This window comes from Aulonocara stuartgranti (genome assembly GCF_965226115.1).
Source record: "Aulonocara stuartgranti genome assembly, chromosome: 3".
In the NCBI taxonomy this organism is placed as follows: Eukaryota; Metazoa; Chordata; class Actinopteri; order Cichliformes; family Cichlidae; genus Aulonocara; species Aulonocara stuartgranti.
In genome coordinates this window covers 68,833,580-68,860,791 of record NC_138941.1, presented here as the reverse complement: position 1 = coordinate 68,860,791, position 27,212 = coordinate 68,833,580, and the positions used below count along the sequence as shown (strand labels likewise).

Genomic DNA, 27,212 nt, shown 5'->3' with positions numbered 1-27,212 from the left:
GTAAAAGAGTAGGAAACAAATGGTAAGGGAAGGTACTGTGGGGTAGGAAAGAAAGGCCAGAGCTGTGCAAAATGACCTCCAGCAGGCCACAAATGTGCACGTCTGCTCAAACGGTCAGAAATGGACTCCATGAGGGTGGTATGAGGGCCCGACGTCCACAGGTGGGGTTGTGCTTACAGCCCAACACCGTGCCAGATGTTTGGCATTTGCCAGACAACACAAAGATTGGCAACTTTGCCACTGGAGCCCTGTCCTCCTCACAGATGAAAGCAGGTTCACACTGAGCACTTGTGACAGTCTGGAGATGCCGTGGAGAACCTTCTGCTTCCTGCAACATCCTCCAGCATGAGTTTGGCAGTGGGTCAGTTTTGGTGTGGGGTGGCATTTCTTTGGGGAGCTGCACAGCCCTCCATGTGTTCGGCAGAGGTAGCCTGACTGCCATTAGGTACTGAGATGAGATCCTCAGACCCCTTGTGAGACCATATGCTGGTGCGGTTGGCCCCGGGTTCCTCCTAATGCAAGACAATCCTAGACCTCATGTCGCTGGAGTGTGTCAGCAGTTCCTGCAAGACGAAGGCATTGATGCTGTGGACTGGCCCGCCCATTCCCCAGACCTGAATCCAATTGAGGACATCTGGGACATCATGTCTCGCTCCATCCACCAACTGCACCACAAAATGTCCAGGAGTGGGCAGATGCTTTAGTCCTGGAGTCTGGGAGGAGATCCATCAGGAGAGCATCTGCCACTTCATCAGGAGCATGCCCAGGTGTTGTAGGGAGGTCATACAGGCATGTGGAGGCCACACAGACTAGTGAGCCTCATTTTGACATGTTTTGAGGACATTACATAAAACCAGATTAATGATTCTGTATTGCATTGATCAAGGAACCAACCCAATAGGAGCTAAAGGAATCCTCTTGACATTACTTCACTCAGTAAGTTTATACTATGTTTAATGTGCATTTTCTTCATCAGTTTAGAACATAACATGTTAGCGCTCCCTGGTCCTTTTTGGAGACAGATCCTGAGACAGCAGGCAGCTATGGAGAACTCGTGTCAGCTGTGGTAATTAAGGAATACTTTGATTTAATATTGATTTCATGACAACTATCCTCAGGCACATATTCCTGGATATATATAATGACATAAGTAAACTCCCATTTTAGAATCATTGCCTTCTTTGATCTGACTTATTGCCTCAGACTTTGGCCCTGTGTCCCCAAAAGTATAGAAAATCCATGACACTGAGTAAGAGGCCTTTATCATGTTATAAGTGAGAGAGTTTGGTGTAACAGTGGTTGAACATGCCAAATCAATCCACAACATACTGCCATTCCCCAGCTGTAACCTGCATATGCATCAAACCAAAATCCAGTATCATAGCCACATGATAGACATAAAGATGAGGTTAAAAGGGTTGTCTCGTTTTGCCAGATAGCTTCATCCCAAAAAAGATAGACATTCTTCAAAAACAAAAGTTTGTGAATATTTGCTTTTTTGCCAGGCCTAAACCAACCTGTTAAACTTATCAAATTATTGTCATAGATAGGAACCTATTGATTGAAACAGAATAATCCATTGAAGCCTCCATCATCATCCACAATCACTGTTACTGTTCAGATTATTTTATCTCGGTTTTCCTCTAGAATGTTTTGAAAATCAGCATTTGCTGTAAAACTATGAGATGTCGAGTGCAGGGAAGATATTATTGATCGATCAGATTCATGTATGTGTTAGGTACTTAAGCCACAATTAGAGAGTGAAACAGAGACTGACACTGGTTGAAATGTATAGTAAATATTTTATTTTGAACTTTTATGCTGAACTACAAGCTGTGAACTGTGTGATCTCTGCGACCTGTGGTGCCTGGTTTACTGTGTGTAAAACTGCGCAGGTTCCCATGTGTCATCCCACACTTTGCCACTGTCAGGAGAAAAACATAACAAACAACAACGACAACCACACACAAAATAGGACAATTTAGGTTGTGACATATGACAATTTTTTAGGATGAAATATCTTCTATATTCATGTCATGCTTTATACGCCTTCATTGTAATATAAATTAATCAAATCAAGTCAGAGAGTATTAATATATGTAGTAGATGTCAAGCAGGACCACAGCAGCAGCCACGATCCATTGGAACCTGCTGGATGAGAGAGCACAGAAACTCCAGGGAAGAAGTTTAGTTAGTAACATGCATGAACTGCATTACTGAGACATGTATGTTTACAGATGGTGATGAGGAAGAGGGGGAGAGTTTTCAGTAAAAGGAGACGTGACTGCATCTTCAACCAATACTGAGCCTGCATAACCCTGAAAGAGACAGAGAAAGAGGGGGGGGACACTAACCCCCAGCAGTCTGGTCCTATTACAGCATAACTAAGGGCTGAGCTGAACCAGCCCTAACTATAAGCTCTATAAATAAGTAAAGTCTTATGCCTACTCTTAAAAGTGTTGACCATGTCCACCTCCAAAACTCATAATGGACTTTGGAGGTGGACAGCTATCAAGCTCCTCACAGAAGAAGACAATTTACTTTAGTCCAAATACATGAATTCAAATTGAGTTGATAACTATTTATCAACAATATGAATGTCTGTTCCCGTCCAACAAAGTTGTTACTACATACCATGTTGAGCAAGGCTTCCACTTGACTTTAACTTCTTCTTTTTCCTGAAAAACATGATATAAACAAACAATTAATTAAGAAAGACATGCAAGTTGCATACAAAAAGGAGCTTATAAACATTTGTGTACTATTGAATGGCTCAATATATTATACAATTAGTTTACAAAAACATAAGAACCACTACAATGCTTGTACTGCCAGCATCGAGTGCATGTCAGCAAAGCAACACTGCTTACATTGTGGCTCACAAGCAAAACTAACTGAAGCAGATGTTACTGAATGGGAAGGAGCACCTCCACATCAATCACTCCTTCTGAGCATGATGTCAGGAGGACTTTAAAGAACGTAAACATCAGGAAGGCAGCACGACCAGGTCGTATCAGGTGGTCTGTTCTTATTTAATGTCCTATTTGGAGTGAAATCCTGACTCAGTGGCTGAATTAGTGTAGATTCATCAAAAACAAAAGCTTATGGATATTCAGTCAGGCACAGTTCAAATCCGGGAAGTCCAAAGATGCAAACAAATCTGCACAACAGCAGGCTAAATTACTTACATTTACAACTCTCCTGTCTACTATCTCTTCATATTTGAAAATCTTCTGTGTGCGGTGTTTTCGGCATTCTGAAAAATAACAAATGAAATATTTACATGAGTTCTGTAAAACTGGAAAAAATGCAAAAATTAAGAAAAAGAAATCTTAACAAACTTAACGAACCTGTCGTGTGTTTCGTACATTTACAATACCATAACGTCTAACCTTTCCTTGTCATTTTTGTGTTTGGGACATCCGAGGTGTACACCGTAGAAATTGAGGGAGATGCAGGATGTGGAGATGGAGAGGAGGATGCAGGAGAAAGCAGAGATGAAGAGGAGGATGCAGGAGGAAGCAGAGATGAAGAGGAGGATGCAGGAGGAAGCAGAGACAGAGAGGAATGTGCAGGAGGAAGCAGAGATGAAAAGGAGGATGCAGGAGGAAGCAGAGATGGAGAGGAGGATGCAGGAGGAAGCAGAGATGGAGAGGAGGATGCAGGAGGAAGCAGAGATGAAGAGGAGGATGCAGGAGGAAGCAGAGACAGAGAGGAATATGCAGGAGGAAGCAGAGATGAAGAGGAGGATGCAGGAGGAAGCCGAGACGGAGAGGAATATGCAGGAGGAAGCAGAGATGGAGAGGAGGATGCAGGAGGAAGCAGAGATGGAGAGGAGGATGCAGGAGGAAGCAGAGATGGAGAGGAGGATGCAGGAGGAAGCAGAGATGGAGAGGAGGATGCAGGAGGAAGCAGAGATGAAGAGGAGGATGCAGGAGGAAGCAGAGATGAAGAGGAGGATGCAGGAGGCTGACAGAGGGAAGATGTTGGTACAGGCTCTAAATGAAGAATAAATTCCTGGTTTAGAGCCTCTGGGTCTGGGACTGGTCTAGCATCGACACTGTCAGCAGAGGATGGTCCAGCTGCTGGTGTAGAACTTTTAGCAGGAGGTGAAGCTTGTAATTCTGAAAAATTTTAAATATTAAACATTCATTAAAATGGGTTGAAAAAATGTACAGTACACATAAACACATAATAAGTAGTGATTTGCATGTTTTCAGTTAAGTTTTTACTAAAGATACAACTGGTAAATATTGGCATCAAATAAGTCATCTCACACCCTCACTGACCCAAATCATTCAGTACAAGTGCCCTCTAGGGTAGTGTGACATCTGTAGTGCTTTTCTACATTGTACATTAATAAATTAATGAGTGTGACTATAAATCCAGAGAGCTAATGACTTTTTCCTCTGATGACACTACTTTCCTGACTTTGTAGTGAATAACATTTGACACTTCAAGCTAGTACTGTGACTTAGGAGTTTTGTACAATGGTGATGCTAACTACCTCAGGGAGGTAATCAGGTAACCTCTTAAGAAGTATATAAGTTATTTAAGAATCTTGGTGTTCATATTGGTAACATTATAACATTTGTTATACTAGAAAGTCTCGAAGAGAATTATCAGGTCTGGTTTTTGTGAAGATTTTTAAAATTACATTTGTATATACATGAGTGTGAAAGACCATACTATACACACACACACATACAAAATTGTTCAGGTGGGTAACACCAGAGGTTCAGTATGGCTAGCTTTGGTGATGTGACCGACACATGGGGAGGTAATAAGGCAGATATAACACTATTTTCATGTTAGCAACAGGACATGTAGGGCAGCTGTCACCTCACAGCAAGAAGGTTACTGGTCTGAACCTTGGCTGAATAATAGAATAGAACAGAATAGAGTAGAGTAGAATAGAATAGCTGGTGACTGTTAACTATCCTCATCCTCACCATCTTGTTTGTCTCTATGTACCCCGTGATGATCTGCCTTCTTATCTAGGGTGTACCATGAGTATCACCCAAAGACAGCTAGGATAGGCTACCTGATAAGGACACCTGGTTACAGATAATGGACAAAGCATATCTTACTTCTCAGAAGGTGTTCATAAAGCTTCCTCATCTTCATGAGGATGTCACGTGCAGCACCTTCCGCTGGTTCGATCTGAGTGATCACGTCCCCTACTATACGGCCCTTACGGTCAAACTGTCCAAGAAACAGAATTGGTTGGTAGCCCAGGGCATGTAGCTTTGAAACCTGCAAGAACAACAAAGAAAAACATGCAGCCAGTCTTTCATGTAAGCAAATTGATGTATAACAAACCTTTAAGTTTCACATCTTTGTTGTTTTATTGTTGTCGATAGTTAAAAAGTATTTATGGTGACCAAACCTGTAAATGTATGATAAAATCCATCTTGAAATGTTTTGTCTCTCAGTTAATAGCCGATTAAATTAAAAATCAGAAGTAGCTTAAATAAAAATAGTTTTAACAAGTTTTTTCTAGTTGGATGTCTTTAGTGTGATGATGTTATTCTGATGTGAATAACTTTTTTATTTATGCTCTTTTATAAATTAATATTTTATGTGTATATACATGTCTTGTTAGTTTCTTACTTCATGATATACAAGAAAACATTGACAACTGTGATTAATAAAGAATTGTCTACCAGACCAACCACTTATTAGATCAGAACTTTTAAACTTACTGACAACTGGGCTGAATTAACCACCCTGCTCGCATTTCTGTTTTTTTTAACAGAGGCAGCCCAGTTACTGTTTTTAAACTGTTCTTGTTTTTTTTTCAATCCCTCCTTTAGGTTCAGGCTGCCCAGGCATCCACTGCATGTCTTCCTGTTGCAGGTGTTTGGGGCCTGACAGGAAGGGCATGGTTTGGTTTTTGGCTTTGTCATTTCTGCAAATGAAAATGGAACATGTAGGGATTATTTCAGGTCTGTTTTGGTGAAACGATTACAAAAATAATTTATGACCAAAGAAATAACTTATATTACGAGGCAGTATTACACCATATTTAGAAAAAAAATCAATTACGAGATTAAAGTCGTTAATATTGAGTTAATTACGTGAATAGGGTTAAAAAAAACCTGAATTGATTACAGAAAATATACATTGCTAAAATAGAGCAGTACTAACATTAGCTGGGTGGCCAAGCAAGTGTCTTACACATGAGAATAGATCACAAAAAAAATTAAATAAACTTTTGCAGAAGTAGTTCTCTTGGTACACAGACTGCTCTGTGAAAACATTTCAAGTTTAATATCAGTTTAATATCACTGAAATTTTTAAGTGACTTAAAAAGGAAAAAAAAAAAAAAAAAAGTATCACTGAAATTAATATTTCAGTGAACATGCAAATTACCCACAGTTTATCACAACTTACTTAGCTAGGATCTGCCTCGTGTCCAGTCGAAAACTTCGATGCAGGACCGTGAGTTGAAAGATACATTTACTACGACTCCCAAGATGCATTGCAGTAAAAACCATCCAATCGCCTTGCTTAAGATCTGTTGACGTGTCGCTAAAGGCGCGCTGTAGATAAATATTGCAATTTGTAAAAAATAAAATATTAAAATTTGCAATTTTTAATTACATAATTAAACACTGGGCCAGTTTAATTTCGTATTATCGCTGGTTATTATTTTAGAGTAAATAAAGGAATAACGGGTAGCACCAAGCTGTTGTTATCTTCATTTCCATAGCGACGGCGGTTGAGGATTATGGGTAGTGTGCAGTTACGGGATTAGTGCGTCTGCGTAAATTGGTCTGATTGGTTGGAGCTGAGCGACATCCAAAACTAACAGGAGTGGTGAATGAATCTATAAATGTGTTTTACGTGTGAAATAAAAATAATAAACCTAACAAAGGATTATGTACGTTAAATCTGCGCACTTTCAGATCGTGAATCAGTTTGGAAAACACTGTGTGATGGCCACAACATGAAGCGATTTTATTGTTGAATTATCAGTGATACTTTCACGTGTTTTTGTTGAGAAATGTTAACGATGTCATTACAAGAAAGCATTAAATAAGGGAGAAAAACCCGTTGGCGGAGAGGGTCCCCGGTTCTCCAGTTAGATTGTGCTTCACAGCGTCATGTTTCGCCGTGACGGGGTTATTATTGGAGTAAATGGATGGCTGGCGCCTCTGCTCGAAGCGTCTCTGATCGCCGTGAGCGGGTTCATATTGGAATGAATTGACAACCCACAGCGTCACATAAAAACGTGGAAGGGTACCTTAGGCGTCAGCATGAGAAGTTAAGGGACGTGACAAATCGTCATTATTTTACGCGTCGGGAGTGAGAACGGGTTGGTATGTTGTAATCGCACTGGACAATTAGTGATACAAAACAACTGTTTTCTCCTGTGAATAAAAGTATATGTTTTTGTCAATGTACCATGGTAATAACAGAAGCGAAACGTAATATTGTGTCAGGAAAATTCACTATTTATGCACAATAAACAAAGGAGCATAGCGCCACAATTTCTGTTCAGCGCCAGACTTGCTTGTAACCTATATCACCAGTTATGTTAAGAAAAATGACGCATTAACTACAACAAAACTCTGACCTTTGTGGGAATGCTTGGAGCAGACTAACATGTGAGCTGGAGTGTTCGGGGACGTTATATTTGGTATATCCAGACCATCCGTCGGCTCTTACTTCGGAAACATGGCTTAAAAATGTCTCTTCAACGATGTAATCCGATAAAAAAAACGATCTCTCTACCCGTCGGCTTCCCGTGGCTGTCATGCGACCGACTATTGAAGTTAATAATACAACAGCTTCTTGCCATTTTTTGTGTTTCTTTTTATCGCTGTGTAACTGAGTTCAATTGAAAGCCTGCGTGCGCTAGTACCTCTTGCCACAAGTTCCCAGAATCATTTGCGGTTTAACCCTGAATGACGTCAAATTTTCAATCTTTATCCTGGTAGGCCGGTCTATAGTCAAAATGCCCGGGCCAATTTTTTGTCCCAGTCCAGCCTTGATTGTGTGTGACGTCTTCTTTTGCGCATGCGGGCCGCTTTGAGGGTTCACACTAGAGCGCGTTTGCTGTTGCATTTTATTTATAGTGTGAACAAGCAGACAAAAAAATCAGATTTGATCAAAAAACCGGAATTAAGCATTAAGACCTGCAGTGTGAACGTAGCCTAATTATTTTCTCCCCTCTCTCTGTGGGCGCTGAGTCCAGTGTCAGCTTCAGAAATATTCCCCTCTGAAACCCCTTGGTGTGAGGAACTTGTTTAAAATAAAACTGCTCTTCTCTCTGGGCTGAACCTTGACAGTTTTAGACAGCTTAATTTAACCGCAGCTATTTTATCTCTCACATGAAACTTTGAAATCACTTATCAACCAAACAGATCATGCAAAAACAAGAACAGAGAGAGGAAAAAAAATGGTTTCAGACAAACACACACACACATGCGCACGCAGCAAAAATCATTACAGGACCAGTTGGACTAGAAAGCTGAGAGACACATACTTACTAATCACACAGAACTGCTGAGGACCCAGTTCACTCACAGATTTCAAAAGCCTTAGTGATTATTATCCAGCATTAGTATCTGAACCTGGAATCATTTCTATGGAAACTGAATTTTATGTAAACGTTAAATTTAATCTGATGCAATCAGGTTTAAACTCACGTTCTGTTATTCACTGAAAATACAGACATTTAGAACAAACTAAGACCATCTGTGCTAGAGGAAATGTCTGCTGTGACTGCATCACTCTGCTCAGCTTTGTTGTTATTCAGCCTCTGCATGTTTACCTCTGCAGGTGAGTTTTACCTGTCAGGAGATAAATGCCATTTCAATGATAGATAAAGACAAAGAAATTGAGTAGGATTATTTCATATTCATTCTGTTGGTCTGGGTGTGTGCAGGCAACATGAGCCTGCACACATTAATTTTGTGATAAGTTTATTGAAAATTCTCTGTGTGTAAGTACAGTTTAGTGCTGTCTGATCATCACTCTGATTGACTACTGTAGAAGTGAACAGTGTTACTTTGACCTTTAACCTCGCTGCGCTGTGTTGTTTCCTCTTTTTCAGATCACAAAATCATCACAGCTGAGTCTGGACAGGACGTCACTCTGACATGTCAAGCTCAAGCCCACATCGTCATAGTTGTAGAGTGGAGCAGAACTGACCTGGAAGATGAAGAACTTGTCCTTTTATATCAGCATGGATGACTTGTTCCAGATTACCAGCATCCATCTTTTGAGAACCAGGTGGATCTGAAGGACAGACAGATAGCTGATGGAGATGTGTCTTTGATTCTGAAGTGAAGAATGTGAGACAAGATGATGCTGGAACATACGAGTGTCATGTCATCAAGAGAGCTGGAAAACCTTTGAAGCTCATCAATCTGAAAGTTGGTTCTCCAAGTGAGTGAGGAGTGTTCAGTGTGTTTGAGATCTTCGGCTCTTTTAGCTGCGCTGCCTTATTGCTCCTAAATAGCTCTGTTTCCACAATCACTGAGATCCTTCTATTTTAGCCCAGCTGTGAATGATCTGTATTGGTAGTGTCCCGATTCGAAATATTGAGGCAAAGAACAAACCAACACTGGCCCAGAAGAGTTCAGTCAAATGATGATTTAATGAGTACATGTGTGGGAAGATGTACACTGCAACTCATCAGCATAGATCTTCTCCAAACAACTCAATTCAGAATAGTTTTATTCATCTCAGGGTTCAGCCCCTCCTGCGTCACAAATGTACATAATTATGCTTAAGTTACAGTAAATCATCATGTGGCGGAGGTGTGGTCCGGCGCGTGGCTGCAGGGGAGGAGTGGTGCAGTGGGCTCAACGATCATGATGATAACGACCTGTGTGTGGGTGTATCTGTGCCTAGCGTGTGTCACACATCACTTAAAAATAGCTAAAATAGACAGAGATGTTACTCTTTCCAGTACTTTCTTCCATACATGGAAATTAAATTCATTCTCCGAATAGCCCCTGGGGACTTTACACTTTCTTCACTCTTCTTCTGTCACTTTTTACTAGGCAAGCTCAACTGCAGGTAGAAGCTAAATGAATTCAAGGCCTTTGCTTACAAAGGTCTACATTTAAATCATATTTGTCTGTAAGCGTGAATGCTGTTTTAACCTTCCATTGCTCCAAATCACCTTACACAATAGATTGTGAAGACATCGCGCTTCACAAAGCTTGAAACCTTCAATAGACTGAGAATCAACTCTTATGAGCACAACTACTGATGTGACGTTCTGTATCGAGGCTTCGAAGCTTGTGTCGAGTAATGGAGGGGGCGTTTCCGCGATGCGCGTATCGAGGCTTGCTTCACTTATGGGAGGAGCTGAAAATGATGACGTCCGAAGCCTCGCTGCCCGGCTGTACCACGTGACTGGTTCATGAAGCGGTTCGAACTTTGCCGCGAGATATGACAGCGATATAAACCCCTCAGACTTCATTCAAAATGTGGGTGTTTGATGGAGAGTTGCGGTTAGTGAGAGTTTGGAGACAGTTTGGAGGTTCATGAGAGTGAGGAGAGAAAGTCTGGAGAGAATGGAGCCAGCTAAGAAGAGGAGGATGTCCTCCCCTGTGTGGGAACATTTTGATCTTATTCCTCCCAACAAGGTATGTAAATTTCTACAGAAGATGTATTTTCATAATACTGATGGTGCAATACAATTTATGTTAAGCGGCTTTACTTTTGTACAAGGTGAAGTGTTTGCTATGTGCCAGGGAGCTGGGATATAACAACAACACCTCATCCATGCTTAGGCACTACAGAGCTTTGCATGAGAATAAGGAGAACACCGATTGTGGAGCAAGACCAGGTGAGCCATCAAATGCCATGATAATATAGCATGCAGTAATGTTACTAAATGATATAACAATATTATACAGCTGTTATAAGTTACGTGTGTGATATTTATATTTGTGCTTTATCTTTATTGTCTTTCCTCAGGAGAACAATCTCAAATAGATGAAGACCTGGTTAGCATGGTGATTGAGGACTCCCAGCCATTTAGCATTGTGGAGGACAAAGGATTCAAAAGATTTGTTAAATCATTAAATCCTAGCTACGTTCTCCCCACTAAAAAGGTCATAAAAGCAGCGAAAATTTAGTTTTTACAGAATAAAATGTGAACAGGCAGGACTGAGGCTCAAAGCCTCAGTGTGTAGCTGTCCATACCTCAACGTTACAAAAGCACAACTACTGTCCACACCCCAACCACACCTCACCTCACAGTAAATGATCATTTCCATTTTAAGCATTTCCAAATAATCATTTTCCATACTGCCAGTATAAATATACACAGTGTACTGCCATCACTACAATATAGATGTTTTACACACTCCTTTTGTTGTTGACATTTACAGGCTGTGTGCAAAAGGCCACACTCTTCAAATTCATGCCAACTAATATTTTTATGTCCAGTAGATGTCCTACTAGAGCAAATGAAGCTTTAAGAAGCTTTGCGCTGGGATGAACCAATTGGATGAAACGCTTCAGTGCTTCATGAAGCTTCATCTGCCCATCACTAAGCACAATATGCAAATGTGTGTATACAATGATTATGGCTGCACATGCAATAAAAATGTTAATCTGATGCCAGTAGCTGTGATAAACAGTTTAATGCAATTTAATGATAAAGTTATATCAGAATCGTGTTTATTGGCCAAGTCCCACAACGTGATGAACCTCTTCCCCGGGCATCTCCAGATAAATAAAATAGCTGCGGCTAAATAAATATTTACATGTAAACCAAATGAATGGCCTTTTTTATGTCTGTTTTTGTGATGTACCAAGATCTGAAAGTTTTATTTATTTATTTTAATGAGAAACTGAAGTATAGCAGAAAAATTTGTGAGCTTCTCCTGGTAATATCCTAGTAATAGTAATAGTAAAAACTAAATTTTAAAGTGTCTTAATACATGCTCAATCAAGCAGTTAAGTAAATCTCCAAAAGCTGATTCTGTTCATCTGGATGTAACGTTTTCAGTGGGAGAAACATTTTGTCACTCATCCATGTGACTTCTTCAGTCTCAGTTGACTGCAGGATTCCCCAATCTTATAAACAGTACATTTGCATAATGACTGAAACCAGCCCACTGAAGTAACAATGATCTGGGAGGTCAGTTCCTTGATCATTAATATACAAATTCTCATGACCATTGAGAACAACCACTGACCAAAGCCCACTGACCAAAGCACACTGATCAATGGCCATGAGTACCATTCACAGAGAGTTGAAAGCCATTCCCCAACTCTCTGTGAATCGATGACACAAGGATCCAGGCCCACACAGACGGTGCGTAAATCATGGGAGGCCACATCACGGACAGGAACAGAGACACAGATGGGCGGTTTAGACAGGAATAGGATAGGAATCTGTGGGAGGAAGTTGTATCCCCATCTACAAGACCACACAAAGGAGGTATATGCTCTCTGCACTGGTATGTCATCCTTTAGGAGACACAGATGGGCCGTTTAGACAGGAATAGGATAGGAATCCATGGGAGGAAGTTGTATCCCCATCTACAAGACCGCACAAAGGAGGTATATGCTCTCTGCACTGGTATGTCATCCTTTAGGAGACACAGATGGGCTTTTTAGACAGGAATAGGATAGGAATCCGTGGGAGGACGTTGTATCCCCGTCTACAAGACCACGCAAAGGAGGTATATGCTCTCTGCACTGGTATGTCATCCTTTAGGTTTATCACCATTTTCAGATCAGAATTACAACCAATATTGTTCCCATCCCACTCAAAGACCCTGCACTCATCAAACAACATTCTCTGGACAATCTCTTTTTGTTCCTCTTCCAAATGATCAAGATTCACTGGCGGATACCACGACATTGGGACAGGTCCAGCTGACTCCACCATTATCTTGCGAACTGTTATTGCAGGTGGGCACTCGCTTGAGGCCTCAACTTCCACAATACGTTCAACTGGCTGTAAGGTGCCCAGGGCCATCTTGCTTGTCAAGGTCATATCATGTTTGGTGTCATTACTTAGAGCAATGGTGATGTATGGGTTAGCTGGATTCTGTATTTCAACTAACCCCGTCAAGACATAGAACCGCTTTAGGGCCTGGTTGCCCTCATCATCCTCAAACAGCACTAAACAATCAAGCGGATTCATGGTTGATGGAACGGGGCACTTTAACCAGGTGACCTGTTCAGGAGGGATAATCACATCCCTTTCAACTGTTCTCAAGTACCCTTGTGTAATGTTTGGCTCTACTGTCTGAATGAAGCTTCTGACCACCTCACCATTCTCAGGGGGAAGACAGATGGCATTACACAGCAAGGTAACAAGAGTAGGTATCAACTGCTCTAGTTGCTCCTCAACGATCTGTTCCAAGACATTGAAACCGATCAATGGTTTGTCCACAGGCAAGGTACTGACGAGGACCGGAATACTGACGGAGAGGCTGGGGTCTTCACTCCCCGGTAAGTTGATCATGATGGGTACCCAGCCATCAAATGATATGGTTTCCCCGTTGACTGCGCAAACTTTCAACTCATCAATTTCCTTGATGATTTCAGATAGAGGTTGCATGACTAAGTCAGGCAAGTATCAGTCTTTCCAATGTTTACTTATGATGCAAACTTGAGCACATGTGTCAAGTACTGCTTTCACTGCTAAGCCATTCAAATTGCAATGTATGAGAGCTTTCTTACTGATTAGCTTAGCAACTGCCCCACATTTAGTGTGGGGTGCCATAACACCAGACGTAGCGAGTGCCTCACCCTGCTGCTGGTTAACTACTTCTGATGTGACTGGCAAGGGGAGACTTGGTTTGCTACTGTTAAGGTTAGGTTGGGTCCCATATGAAGAGGACCCACTGCTTCAACCCTGTCACCCGGTAGAGAAACTGCTGTGGTGTCTCACTTTCATCTTTTCTGGCACACATTAATTCTTGAAAGAGTTCTGTACTATTTTTCTCTCTCAGGTGGGCATGGAGAAACCCCTTCAGTTCAAGTACAGTCAAATCGTCTTTATTGATTAACATATCTTTAAAAGTTCCAGGCCTTAATATCCTGAGCACTCCACGAACTATCTCTGCATCAGGGAAGCCTTCTCTGCGTCGACCTCTTGCTGACCCAGGCCCGCTGGACCCACCGTCTTAGCAACCATGGATCAGTCTCGGCTCCAACTTTCAGCTCGCATCAGCCAAATATCCTTGGGCAAGATACTAACTCCATGTTTGCCTACTGGTGGTGGTCAGAGGGCCCGGTGGCGCCTGTGTCCGGCAGCCTCGCCTCTGTCAGTGCGCCCCAGGGCAGCTGTGGCTACAATGTAGCTTGCCATCGCCAGTGTGTGAATGTGTGTGTGAATGGGTGAATGACTGAATGTAGTGTAAAGCGCTTTGGGGTCCTATGGACTAGAAAAGCGCTATACAAATGCAGGCCATTTACCACTTTTGTACTCTTCCGGAATAGCCCAAGTATGGGGGTTAACTAATCAAAATGAAAACATAACCCTCCACACACACAAACATGCAATAACATTAAAGCACATCACAAACATATTCATATTTCCAACACGTACTATAAACAAACCAATAACATAAGCTTCACCCATTACTATATAAATTAAAACCCTCTTTATCCATACTCCCTAACCTGGCACACTGGTCTGCTCCAAGAGCCCTTAAACAGGTGATTAAGCTGCTTTCACTCTTATGCTCCACATCCTGCAAGAAGCAACCAGGACAGGTGAGTACCTTATTTAGGTTACTCACAAATGATTAACTGTAAACAGCTTTAACCTTGGCTCTTCTCTTACACAGGTAGGATGGCCAGTCCCACTGTCTCTTCACCTTTACAAGCTGTCATTTTAGTTGTATGTCACATAAACCCAATAAAAGACTCCATAAGAACTAAAGTGTTTTTTCTTTATTACACTATTTTAAATTCCCAATCCAACAATTAATCACTAACAATACCAACCAGATAATAGAACCCCTGGTCTCCATTAAAAGCAGCAAAACAGTAAATATATGACTAGGGATGGATACCGGTATCCGGTGGCATGATGGCACCGGTTCTGACATAAACGGTAGTAACCAGACAGAAAAGCAGCGCACATTTCGGTGCTTTATTTCGGTGCTTTTTTTTCCTGACCTGTGATACACTTTAGATTCTAACCAATCATTTTATGTTTCCGAGGATAGTAGGCGGGTCCAGGTACGTACGTTCTTTTAGATCAGAGCTACAGATTAAAAATGCCCAAGGCGAAGTGGTCAAAAGTCTGGCTGTACTTCACAGCAAAAGATGCAAACTCAGCAGCCTGCTACAAGTGCTTTAATCAGATACTGCAATACTGTCAAAGGAGGTAACACCTCAAATCTGATGAAACGCCTGGTGACGCATAGCGTTTTTTTTAAAGCCGAGAAATGCGCCGTATTTGATAGCTTGCTGAGACCTCACACCGTGTACATCTACTGCAGGTTTGGTGCCTGTTATCGGACCCGGAATTAGCAACATCCCCCAAAAACACGAAGAGTAGAGTCCTGGCCCCTAGCCCTGCCAGTGTAGCAGAAATGATGATGGACGAAGATGGCAGCAGCAGCCGTTCTTCTCTGCGTGAGTAGCTTAATGTTGTTCGTGTGTAATTCACGTTGAGTACGCTATCCATGTTATTACATTAATGCATGTAAGGTGAACTAGCAAACATCATCATCATCATGAGTATAATTCCCTCGAAGCACAGGCAGATGCAAGTGGTTTTCTGTCACTGGTTTATTTGAAGACTTCTCTCCAAAGCTACCGTGAAAACTATACAGCATTAACAAAATAAAACTCGGCGTAAGACACAGCACTAAAGATAACACTGTACAACAAACACGATTGTGAGGAGAAAGTTGTTGGAAGGCAAAGAAACTTACAACTCAGATATCTATTTTTTACATGCGCACGGGCGGTCACTGCTCAACCGATGTGACACAGAAAAACCGCCCAGGGCATTCAGAACATCCTTTATTTATACTTAAAGCAAGTTTCCACAGCAGTAGGAGTGGCATGTATGGAACTGATAATTTTTCCTTAGAAGGAGAAAACCTTTCGCTTATCTGCTGAAAAAGGAGGTAACTTTGTATGTATAGAAATTCAGACATTCCCATAAAAGGAGGGGGAGAGAGAGAGAGCCAGCTTGTCTGTTAAAACAGGAGGTATGGTATCGTATGTCACCGCATTCCTCTACACATATGGCTTCAATCTCTCTTCCTGTGTTGGTTCCAATTCACAAGCTCTTCTTCCTTTAAATGAAGCTACAACTAAGCATAATCACAAAACTAAAAAATCTCTCATCAACGATAAATCAATAAATACCTCGTTGGCTGCATGCTGCAAAAAGGGAATTAGCTGCCATTCTTCTGAGGTTTCCTTTAACCGTTTAACTGTGTGGTACCTCACAGGGGTACCACAACAACATCATCCAGGTAGAAAACAGCATATGCAATTTGAGGAAGCAGCTACCGCTCCATGAGGTGCTAAAAAATGGCAGAGGCTTCAAATAAGCCAAATGGAAGTGTGACGAATTGGTACGAACCATACAGAGTGGAGAAGGCCATTTTTGTCTTTGGACTCTGCAGACAAGGGAATCTGCCAGTAAGCGTTGGTTAAATCCAGCATCATAAAATAAGACAAGCAGTGCTTAACCAGTCCAGGTCAACTCAGGCATTGGACAAGCATCAAACCATGAGACCTTGTTCACTTTCTGATAATCATCACCAATGTTCCCTCTAAACTGCGTGTGTGCTCAATTGCGCACTGCTGGCACTCTGTGCAGAAAAAATCCGTGTTGCACATAAAATAAAATTCTAGTAAATAATAAAATTAAAGTAAATACGTTAACAATTCTGTTTTGCAGTGTTAGTCAGTAAGTGACTGGCTGCTCCAGTATGGGATTAGAACAATGGCACCTCATCCCATAGTCCAGCCAATCACGTGATTCAAATTCGTATATGCGCAGCTAATCAACGTCGTTGACAGGCTATGACAGCGTCCTTATGTGCCGAAACCGGTGTTTTAGCGAGCAAAGTGGTGTGACTAATGTGGAGTGAAGCCACGTTAATGACAACGTGTACAACCATTGGAGATGTGAGCAGGACAGATGGAACAAGTGACGTAAAAAGAGTGGACTTTATACCAGTTTTCAAATTGTGTTGATAGGCCACATAAAAAACAGAGTTGTGATTAAAAAAAAATCCAATGTTTGGTTTTCTTCCAGAATATTGTTGTTTATATTTACTGGGGCAAGGCAAGGCAAGGCAAGGCAAGTTTATTTGTATAGCACAATTCAACAACAAGGTGATTCAAAGTGCTTTACAGAGACATTAGAAACAAGAACAAATAAAAAGCATGATTTAAAATTGATTAAAACAAGCAAATAAACTAACTAACTAATTAACAAACAAACAAACAAACAAACAAACAAACAAACAAACAAACAAACAAACAAACAAACAAACAAACAAACAAAACAGTATATAAAATCAAAACAGATAAAATCAGAACAGTAGATAAAATCAGTAGTTAAATGTAAGTTTTGAAATTTAAGCTTAAAGTGTGGATTTGGTGCTTTATTCAAATGCAGCTGAGAACAGGTGAGTCTTCAACCTGGATTTAAATAAAGTGAGTGTTTCAGCTGATCTGAGGCTTTCTGGGAGTTTGTTCCAGATATAAGGAGCATAAAAGCTGAATGCAGCTTCTCCGTGTCTGGTTCTGACTCTGGGAACTGATAAAAGACCGGATCCAGATGACCTGAGGGATCTGGATGGTTCATACTGGGTCAGGAGGTCATTGATGTATTTTGGTCCTAAACCATTCAGAGCTTTATAGGCCAGCATCAGAACTTTAAAGTCTATCCTCTGACGGACAGGCAGCCAGTGTAAGGACCTCAGAGCTGGACTGATGTGGTCCACTTTTTTGGTCTTAGTGAGGACTCGAGCAGCAGAGTTCTGAATGAGCTGTAGTTGTCTGACTGATTATTTAGGTAGACCTGTAAAGATGCTGTTACAGTAATCAAGCCTACTAAAGATGAATGCATGGACTAGTTTTTCCAGGTCCTGTTGAGACATCAGATCTTTTATCCTTGATATATTCTTGAGGTGATAGTAAGCTGACTTTGTTATTGTCTTAATGTGTTTTTCTAAGTTTAGGTCTGCATCCATCACTACACCCAAATTTCTCGCCTGGTTTGTGGTTTTTAGATGTATAGATTGAAGTTCTCTGGTGACCTGTAATCGTTTTTCTTTGGCGCCAAAGACTATTACCTCAGTTTTGTTTTTGTTTAGCTGGAGAAAATTGTGGCACAACCAGTCATTGATTTCCTCAATGCATTTACCAAGAGCCTGTACAGGGCCTCGGTCTCCTGGTGACATTGTGATATATATTTGTGTGTCATCTGCATAGCTGTGATAGTTTATTTTGTTGTTGTTTATAATCTGTGCCAGTGGGAGCATGTAGATGTTAAACAGAAGGGGTCCCAAGATGGAACCTTGGGGAACTCCACATGTGATACTTGTCTGCTCAGATGTGAAGTTACCTATTGATACAAAGTATTTCCTGTTTTCTACGTATGTTTTGAACCAGTTTAGTACAGTTCCTGAAAGACCTGGCCAGTTCTCCAGTCGTTTGAGTAATATGTTGTGGTCAACTGTATCAAATGCTGCACTGAGATCCAGTAAAACTAGGACTGACATTTTTCCACTGTCTGTATTCAGACATATGTCATTAAACACTTTGGTCAGAGCGGTTTCAGTGCTGTGGTTCTGTCTAAAACCTGACTGGAAGGCATCGTAGCAATTATTCTGTTTTAAGAAGTAACTGAGCTGTTGAGAAACTGCTTTTTCAATGATCTTACTTAAAAACGGGAGATTTGAGATCGGCCTGTAGTTGTTCATTTGTGTCTTGTCAAGATTGTCCTTTTTCAGTATAGGTTTGATTACAGCAGTTTTTAGTGATTCTGGAAACACACCTGATAATAAAGAAAAGTTGACGATCTGTAACAGGTCTGACTCTAAAGTCTTTGAGACCTTTTTGAAAAAACTTGTTGGCAGGACATCTAAACAGCAGGAGGAGGAGTTCAGTTTACCTAAGATGTCCTCCAGGTCTTTGCTGTTAATAGGTTGAAACTGTTTCATGGTGTTTAAACAGTTTTTTGGTGGACACAGTACATATCCTGGATCTGCTGTTGATGTACCAATTGCTTGTCTAATTTTTTGGATTTTTTCAGTGAAGAATTTGGCAAAGTCATTGCAGGCCATGGTCGAATGAAGTTCAGCTGCCACTGACACAGGAGGGTTTGTTAGCCTGTCAACTGTAGAAAATAAGACCCGAGCATTATGGCTGTTTTTAGGGATGATGTCAGAGAAGTAGGACCTCCTTGCATTCCTCAGTTGTAAATTATAATTGTGAAGTTTCTCTTTATAAATGTCATAATGAACCTGGAGGTTTGTTTTTCTCCATCTGCGCTCAGCTTTCCTACACTCTCTTTTTTCTTTTTTCACCAGTGTGGAGTTTCTCCATGGAAACTTTTTCCTTCCAGAGATAACCTTCACCTTAATGGGAGCAATAGTGTCCATTACATTTAACATGTTAGCATTGAAGCTATTGACGAGCTCATTGACTGACCCTCTGGGCAGGTCAGGTGTTAATGGGAAGACCTGGTTAAAAATTGCACTACTGTGTTCAGTTATACGCCGTTTTGTGATCACTGTTGTTGATATATTTGTGTGGGCTGAGATTTTACAGAACAGGGGGAAGAAATGGTAAAAACTGCATTTTATAAAGAAAACGTTATAAAGCACTCTCCGCCTGTGAGCAAAGACAAAACCAAAACACCCCACCCTTTCCCATTGGTCAAAAAATGTACCATGCCGACCAATCAAAACATGGCATTTGGTTGTTAAGAAACGGAAGTTGTTAAGAAGAGGAAAATTTAGGAGTGACGGCAGTGTTTTGAGATGTGAGAGATTTGCAACGTTTAGCGCAAATCTTGTATAGTTAGTGTGTAGTGTAGTCAATAGTTTTGTTGTGTGTGTCAGAACAATGAGGCGGCTGCTAAATGTTACAGGAGTGATACATCTCCTGTTGTCAGGCCTGCAGGTATCAGGCTTTTGATGTTCTCCTTTATCTCATAGTGGACAGAAATTATTTTTTGGAGAGGCACAAATAATTTGTGTGGCATCAGATTTGATGCAGAACACCTGATTGTTCTGTAAATAGTTTGAAATGTTTGTTTAAAAAAAATCCCTTAGCAGCATTTTTAGGTAAACAGCTGCAAAAATCTTTGTTGTTTGCAATACTCAGTAACTTTTTTGAAGAAGTAACTATATAATTAATTGCCCAGCATTGGTCTTTATATATTGTATTTTGCAGAGAGAGTTACAAAGTTTCAAAGTGGTGCTCCATGAGAGTCCTGTAGACGAGCAGCAGCACGATCCTGCATTGCAACTGCAAACCGCTGTTGCAATGCAGGAACATCTGCTTTATTGGAATGTGTGAGATGTTAACCACAATGACTCTTAAAAACACTGTCTCAAAGCTTCATGCCAACAGCATGTTTTTAAGAAAAATCAAACATATTTTCTTTCAAGATAATTTTAGAGTTTTTAATGAGCTGCAGGATCCTTCTTCAGTGTGAGTTGAGAACAGCCAAGTCGCCTCCTGTGATAAACCTCCACATGTACCACTGAAAACAGTTAAATTAGTTTGAATCGAAAATAATGGGTCAAACTACTTGTTCTGAGACCATTTCTTTATTTTTCACACCAAACTGTTTAATAAGATAAACTCTACACAGATTTCATCAAATATAACTAACACTTTAACATTAACAGGATTTCATAATACAAACTTCAAATCAACAAGAAAACAGCTGCAGAACATGTGGAAACCAGTTCAGCTTGAGTTTCTTTTTTTCTGGACATAAAGTCACAGCAGGTGTTGTTTCAAAGCTGGTGGACAGATTTAGTTCATTTTGGAGGTTTTAAGAGCAACTGCTGTGAAAATATTTGTAGTTTTGGGAGAAAATGATTTAAGAGAAGATTTTACAACAGCAAAAGGTTAAATATGAATGAAGAATTGAAATTTAACAGAGGTAACACATTAAATGAATACATTAAAAAAAAGTTAATTTTGGAAACACTAAGAAAGTTCAAATGAAAGAAATTGAAATATATATCCATATCTGCAATTCTGATACATTATTAGTTTGGTAAAAAAGACATTCCTATAACTTTAATAATACAGTAACAAGTACAACTACTAAACACTACTGTGTCCTAAGGGAACAAAGATTAAAATGTAACAGAGATAACATTTTAGAGAATTAAAATCCCTCAAAGGAAAAAAAAAGGAACTTGATATGCATATCTAGATATGCAGCTTCCTAAATGTAACATTCAGGATTATTCACTGCAGCTCCAGAAATCAGAGCTACCTCATCAGATCCAAGTGTGGCATCAGCTGACACTCTTTACAGGAGATTCCATCTGAACTCTGTGGAGCCTGATCTCAAGGTTTTTAAGTCTGACCCTGAAACCAGAAGAGGATCTTTCTCTCTCTTCAGATTCATTGTGATCCAGTGATTTCAGTCCTGCATGATCAGGCTGATGTTGGTAACAGTGAAACAGTTTATTTACAGTGTGGGATCGTTTGTGTTCGGAGTATGAACTGAGATTCCTGAAGCTCTTGTCACACTGGTCACAGCTGAAGTTCACTTCCATGTGTGTACGTTCATGTTTGTTACGATGACCTGATTGTGAGAAGCTGTTGTCACAGTGTCTGCACTTGTATGGTGTCCCTCCTGCAGTGGTGAAGGATGACCCACACTGGTCACAGATGTGCTTTTTGACCACACTGTGGAAGAGGTCATGTATTTTTAATGTACTTGGTGTGTGGAAGCCTCTCCCACATTCTTTGCAGTAGTTCATTTTGTCTCCAGTGTGGCTACGTTGATGTGGTTTTAGGTCCCGTTCGTGATTGGAGGTTTTTCCACAAAGGTTAAAGAGAAACGCTTTCCCACCACCACAGTGACGACAGGGTTGAGAAATGGATCAGTGTGCTTCGCTCCACTCCTAAACAAAGACATTGTATGTCAGGGAATTCCTTCAACGTTTTTATGCTGAACGTCGCCTGAAATAAAAAGCATCTCTGCCAACGTCCAATTACATTTTACTGTTTACACTATAAAACTCAGGTTACTTCTTCATTTTTCCAAACAGTTCATTCAGTATAACTCCATAAGTTTACTGATCAGACTTTTTCCAAACAATCAGGTTAAAATTACAAGATAAAAAAATCAATACATCCTCACAGTAACTGCACTTCTAGAGTTACTTTCTGGAGTGGATCTGTTGGTGTTTTTTCAGCTGATTTGGAGCTTTAAAAGTCTTCTCACACAGGTCACATTTATAAGGTCTCTCCTCAATGTGTTGTTGTAACTGTGCATCTGTTGCAAACAGTTTCCCACACTGATCACAGCAGGAAACATCAATTCCAGTGTGAATCCGTAGGTGAATATTTCGATACCGTTTGTCACTGAAACTTTTTCCAAAAAAAACGCAGCTCTACGCCTTAATTCCAGAGTGGGAAACTAGATGCCTGTGTAAGTCGCTATTTAGAGCAAAAGCCTTACCACACAACTCACAGTTGTGTGCTTTAAGTCCACTGTGGATGAGTTGGTGTTTTTTTAAGGTTCCAGCCTGGGTAAAAGACTTTCCACACAAGTCACAGCTGTAAGGTTTAACTCCACTGTGGATGACTTGGTGTTTTTTTAAGGTTCCAGACTGGGTAAAAGACTTTCCACACAACTCACAGCTGTAAGGTTTAACTCCACTGTGGATGAGTTGGTGTTTTTTCAAGTGTCCAGCCTGGGTAAAAGACTTTCCACACAACTCACAGCTGTAAGGTTTAACTCCACTGTGGATGAGTTGGTGTTTTTTCAAGTGTCCAGCCTGGGTAAAAGACTTTCCACACAAGTCACAGCTGTAAGGTTTAAATCCACTGTGGATGAGTTGGTGTTTTTTCAAGTGTCCAGCCAGGGTAAAAGACTTTCCACACAAGTCACAGCTGTAAGGTTTAAATCCACTGTGGATGAGTTGGTGTCTTTTTAAGGTTCCAGCCTGGGTAAAAGACTTTCCACACAAGTCACAGCTGTAAGGTTTAACTCCACTGTGGATGAGTTGGTGTTTTTTCAAGTGTCCAGCCTGGGTAAAAGACTTTCCACACAAGTCACAGCTGTAAGGTTTAACTCCACTGTGGATGAGTTGGTGTTTTTTCAAGTCTCCAGCCTGGGTAAAAGACTTTCCACACAAGTCACAGCTGTAAGGTTTAACTCCACTGTGGATGACTTGGTGTTTTTTCAAGTCTCCAGCCTCGGTAAAAGACTTTCCACACAAGTCACAGCTGTAAGGTTTAACTCCACTGTGGATGAGTTGGTGTTTTTTCAAGCTTCCAGCCTCGGTAAAAGACTTTCCACACAAGTCACAGCTGTAAGGTTTAACTCCACTGTGGATGAGTTGGTGTGTTTTTAGGTTTCCAGCCAGGGTAAAAGACTTTCCACACAAGTCACAGCTGTAAGGTTTAAATCCACTGTGGATGAGTTGGTGTGTTTTTAGGCTTCCAGCCAGGGTAAAAGACTTTCCACACAAGTCACAGCTGTAAGGTTTAACTCCACTGTGGATGAGTTGGTGTGTTTTTAGGCTTCCACCCAGGGTAAAAGACTTTCCACACAAGTCACAGCTGTAAGGTTTAACTCCACTGTGGATGACTTGGTGTGTTTTTAGGTGTCCAGCCTGGGTAAAAGACTTTCCACACAAGTCACAGCTGTAAGGTTTAACTCCACTGTGGATGACTTGGTGTCTTTTTAAGTATCCAGCCCAGGTAAAAGACTTTCCACACTCATCACAGCTGTAGGTTTTCTCTCCTTTTCTTCTGTGAGGTTTGTCGGCCTCCTGAGAGCGCTGACTTTTCGCTCCATGTTGGTCCTGCAGTGACAGAGATACAAACAGAGGCAATGAGTGAAATGCAGTCGTGGAACAAACTGAAACTCCCTCCATTGGTTGAATCAAACATGTCAACAAACACATTGTTGGTGTGTTTCCACCACCTTCTGGTGGCAGTATCACATTACAATGATGTGCTACAATGAGAGTTGTAATGAAAATGACATTATTGAAGAAATATTGATCAGCAGAGAAAATCTTTTACGCATAAGAAATTTCAAGTTCAACTGATGATATTGTTGTTTCAATGTGTGCTTATAAAATATGATCTTTGTATTTTCTTGTAACTTCTGTTACAAGAAATTAGAACTCTGAACAATATTTAAACTCCATTCTGAGTTACATACCATAAAATAATACTTTATGATTAACATAAATGTTTGATTGCTCTAATTACCTGTATTTACCTTGTGACATATTACAGGGCAAATTACATTCTGGGTACAGTTACATCACATAACATCAACTGTGAACACCTTATGTTACCGTGGCGTTTAAGTCCATGGGAATTATGAGTATCTACTCCCAAATTCCCATCCGGGCTACATTATTATCGGTTCATGGTATCGCTTAACTTTTACGAGTATGAGTACACACACATTTTACAGTATCGGCCCGATACCCGATACCAGTATCGGTATCGGTGCATCCCTAATTGTAACTGTGATATTTTTCTCACCTTTTGTGTTGAAGTCATTGATTGTTTCCTCTGTAGTGGCTGAGCTGAGTCCAAATGGATGAAATTGTTCCTCCGTTGCACCACCAGACTCTTCTCCTCCTGTTAATCACCTGGGGGACACACACACAGCAGGATTTGTAAAAAGAGTTTTGATAAACACAATGCTGGACAGCAATGCTGTCATGTACACAAATACAGTGGGGCAAAAAAGTATTTAGTCAGCCACCGATTGTGCAAGTTCCCCCACTTAAAATGATGGCAGAGGTCAGTAATTTTCACCAGAGGTACACTTCAACTGTGAGAGACAGAATGTGAAAAATAAATCCATGAATTCACATGGTAGGATTTGTAAAGAATTTATTTGTAAATCAGGGTGGAAAATAAGTATTTGGTCACCTCAAACATGGAAAATCTCTGGCTCTCACAGACCTGTAACGTCTTCTGTAAGACGCTTTTCTGTCCCCCACTCGTTACCTGTATGAATGGCACCTGTTTGAACTCATCATCTGTATAAAAGACACCTGTCCACAGCCTCAAACAGTCAGACTCCAAACTCCGCCATGGCCAAGACCAAAGAGCTTTCGAAGGACACCAGGAAAAGTATTGTAGACCTGCACCAGACTGGGAAGAGTGAATCTACAATAGGCAAGCAGCTTGGTGTGAAAAAATCAACTGTGGGAGCAATCATCAGAAAATGGAAGACATACAAGACCACTGATAATCTCCCACGATCTGGGGCTCGACGCAAGATCTCATCCCGTGGGGTCAAAATGATCATGAGAACGGTGAGCAAAGATTCCAGAACCACATGGGGGGACCTGGTGAATGACCTGCAGAGAGCTGGGACCAAAGTAACAAAGGTCACCATCAGTAACACACTACAACGGCAGGGAATCAAATCCCGCAGTGCCAGACGTGTTCCGCTGCTGAAGCCAGTGCATGTCCAGGCCTGTCTGAAGTTTGCCAGAGAGCACATGGATGATACAGCAGAGGATTGGGAGAATGTCATGTGGTCAGATGAAACCAAAGTAGAACTTTTTGGTATAAACTCAACTCGTCGTGTTTGGAGGACGAAGAATACTGAGTTGCATCCCAAGAACACCATACCTACTGTGAAGCATGGGGGTGGAAACATCATGCTATGGGGCTGTTTTTCTGCCAAGGGGACAGGACGACTGATCCGTGTTAAGGACAGAATGAATGGGGCCATGTATAGTGAGATTTTGAGCCAAAACCTCCTTCCATCAGTGAGAACTTTGAAGATGAAACAAGGCTGGGTCTTCCAACATGACAATGATCCAAAACACACCGCCCGGGCAACAAAGGAGTGGCTCCGTCAGAAGCATTTGAAAGTCCTGGAGTGGCCTAGCCAGTCTCCAGACCTCAACCCCATAGAAAATCTGTGGCGGGAGTTGAAAGTCCGTGTTGCTCGGCGACAGCCCCAAAACATCACTGCTCTCGAGAAGATCTGCATGGAGGAATGGGCCAAAATACCAGCTACTGTGTGTGCAAACCTGGTAAAGACCTATAGTAAACGTTTGACCTCTGTTATTGCCAACAAAGGTTATGTTACAAAGTATTGAGTTGTAGTTTTGTTATTGACCAAATACTTATCCACCCTGATTTACGAATAAATTCTTTACAAATCCTACCATGTGAATTCATGGATTTTTTTTTTCACATTCTTTCTCTCACAGTTGAAGTTAGAGCTGGGCGATATGAGATTTTTTCATATCACGATATGTTTTTTTCATTTTAGGCAATATGGATATATATCACGATATAAGCCAAATAACTATATTTGTAAGATTTAATTGGAGTCCCAGGCTTCTACCTTTCTACCTTTAAAACCCGGAGAGCAGCCAAATGGCTTTTAGCTAGGCTTTAGCTTCAGCCAAGTGGAAGCTAAATTGGCTAGTCATCCATATGTATATTAGGTTGTTGCCAGTTGCCGTGTTTTATAACATGATTGACATGGCAGCACTGAATGCACATGTGCTGTATCAAGCATGCACCGGGATGAAGGAAAGACGGGTGGACTTCCTGGTGGAGCTTGCAAGAGAGTTGGCTCACTCTCATGTAGCTGCGAAGAAGGCAAGAAAAGAACAGTTGCTTTGGACACAACCCTCCACACCTAGCCCTGGAAAAAGAGTCATATGTCAGGTCAAACACAAATGCAAGAACAATCATGCCACTGTGCGATGTGTTCACTGCAACAGATACACATGTGGTAAATGCAGACTACAGATACCATGGCAGTGCCAAGATTGTGAGTGATTGCTGAAAATGTTGAAATGTACTCACTCACTTTTTATTATTATTTGTAAATATGTGTACAAATGGTTGGTTTTTTGTACTGTTTTTATCAATAAATCTCAGCAACAAAGGACGATGAAACACAAAAGGAAGTTCACAGCTTTTAGCAGCTCCCCCACCCCCTCATTCACACACCCCCACTCCCCTCCCTCCAGAATTCCCAGGTAACAACCTAATATACATATGGATGACTAGCCAATTTAGCTTCCACT

The 27,212-nt window shown here is 41.0% G+C and overlaps 2 protein-coding genes and 1 long non-coding RNA gene across 4 annotated transcripts in view; 1 reads left to right on the top strand and 2 right to left on the bottom strand.

The window, feature by feature from the left end:
- Positions 1–310: 310 nt before the first annotated feature.
- LOC309694134 (uncharacterized protein) lies at positions 311–6,443 on the bottom strand. Of its 2 annotated transcripts, XM_082513935.1 has the most exons (7): positions 6,397–6,443; positions 5,706–5,911; positions 5,091–5,256; positions 3,393–4,124; positions 3,189–3,256; positions 2,635–2,678; positions 1,660–1,924 (listed from the first exon to the last, which is right to left on the bottom strand). In XM_082513935.1, the coding sequence occupies exons 2-7, from the start codon at positions 5,907–5,909 to the stop codon at positions 1,873–1,875; spliced, it is 1,266 nt and encodes a 421-aa protein (XP_082370061.1). In that variant the 5' UTR covers positions 5,910–5,911; positions 6,397–6,443; the 3' UTR covers positions 1,660–1,872. The 2 variants fall into 2 exon arrangements, with proteins under 2 accessions (XP_082370062.1, XP_082370061.1); XM_082513936.1 differs by lacking the exons at positions 1,660–1,924; positions 2,635–2,678; positions 3,189–3,256 and adding an exon at positions 311–936 and having other exon boundaries at positions 3,413–4,124.
- Positions 6,444–6,813: 370 nt separating this feature from the next.
- The window catches only part of LOC309696372, a 239,317-nt gene continuing 218,918 nt past the window's right edge, over positions 6,814–27,212 (top strand). Inside the window, exon 1 of the long non-coding RNA XR_014273446.1 lies at positions 6,814–7,119. This is a non-coding gene — a long non-coding RNA (uncharacterized lncRNA). The remainder of the gene's footprint in view (positions 7,120–27,212) is intronic.
- The window catches only part of LOC309693916 (uncharacterized protein), a gene marked incomplete at its 3' end in the record, with an annotated part of 30,559 nt that continues 25,915 nt past the window's right edge, over positions 22,569–27,212 (bottom strand). The window contains exons 2-3 of the mRNA XM_082513560.1: positions 24,685–24,794; positions 22,569–23,987 (exon numbers count right to left, since the gene is read on the bottom strand). Coding sequence (XP_082369686.1) covers positions 22,569–23,987; positions 24,685–24,702 — 1,437 coding nt within the window. The 5' untranslated portion in view covers positions 24,703–24,794. The remainder of the gene's footprint in view (positions 23,988–24,684; positions 24,795–27,212) is intronic.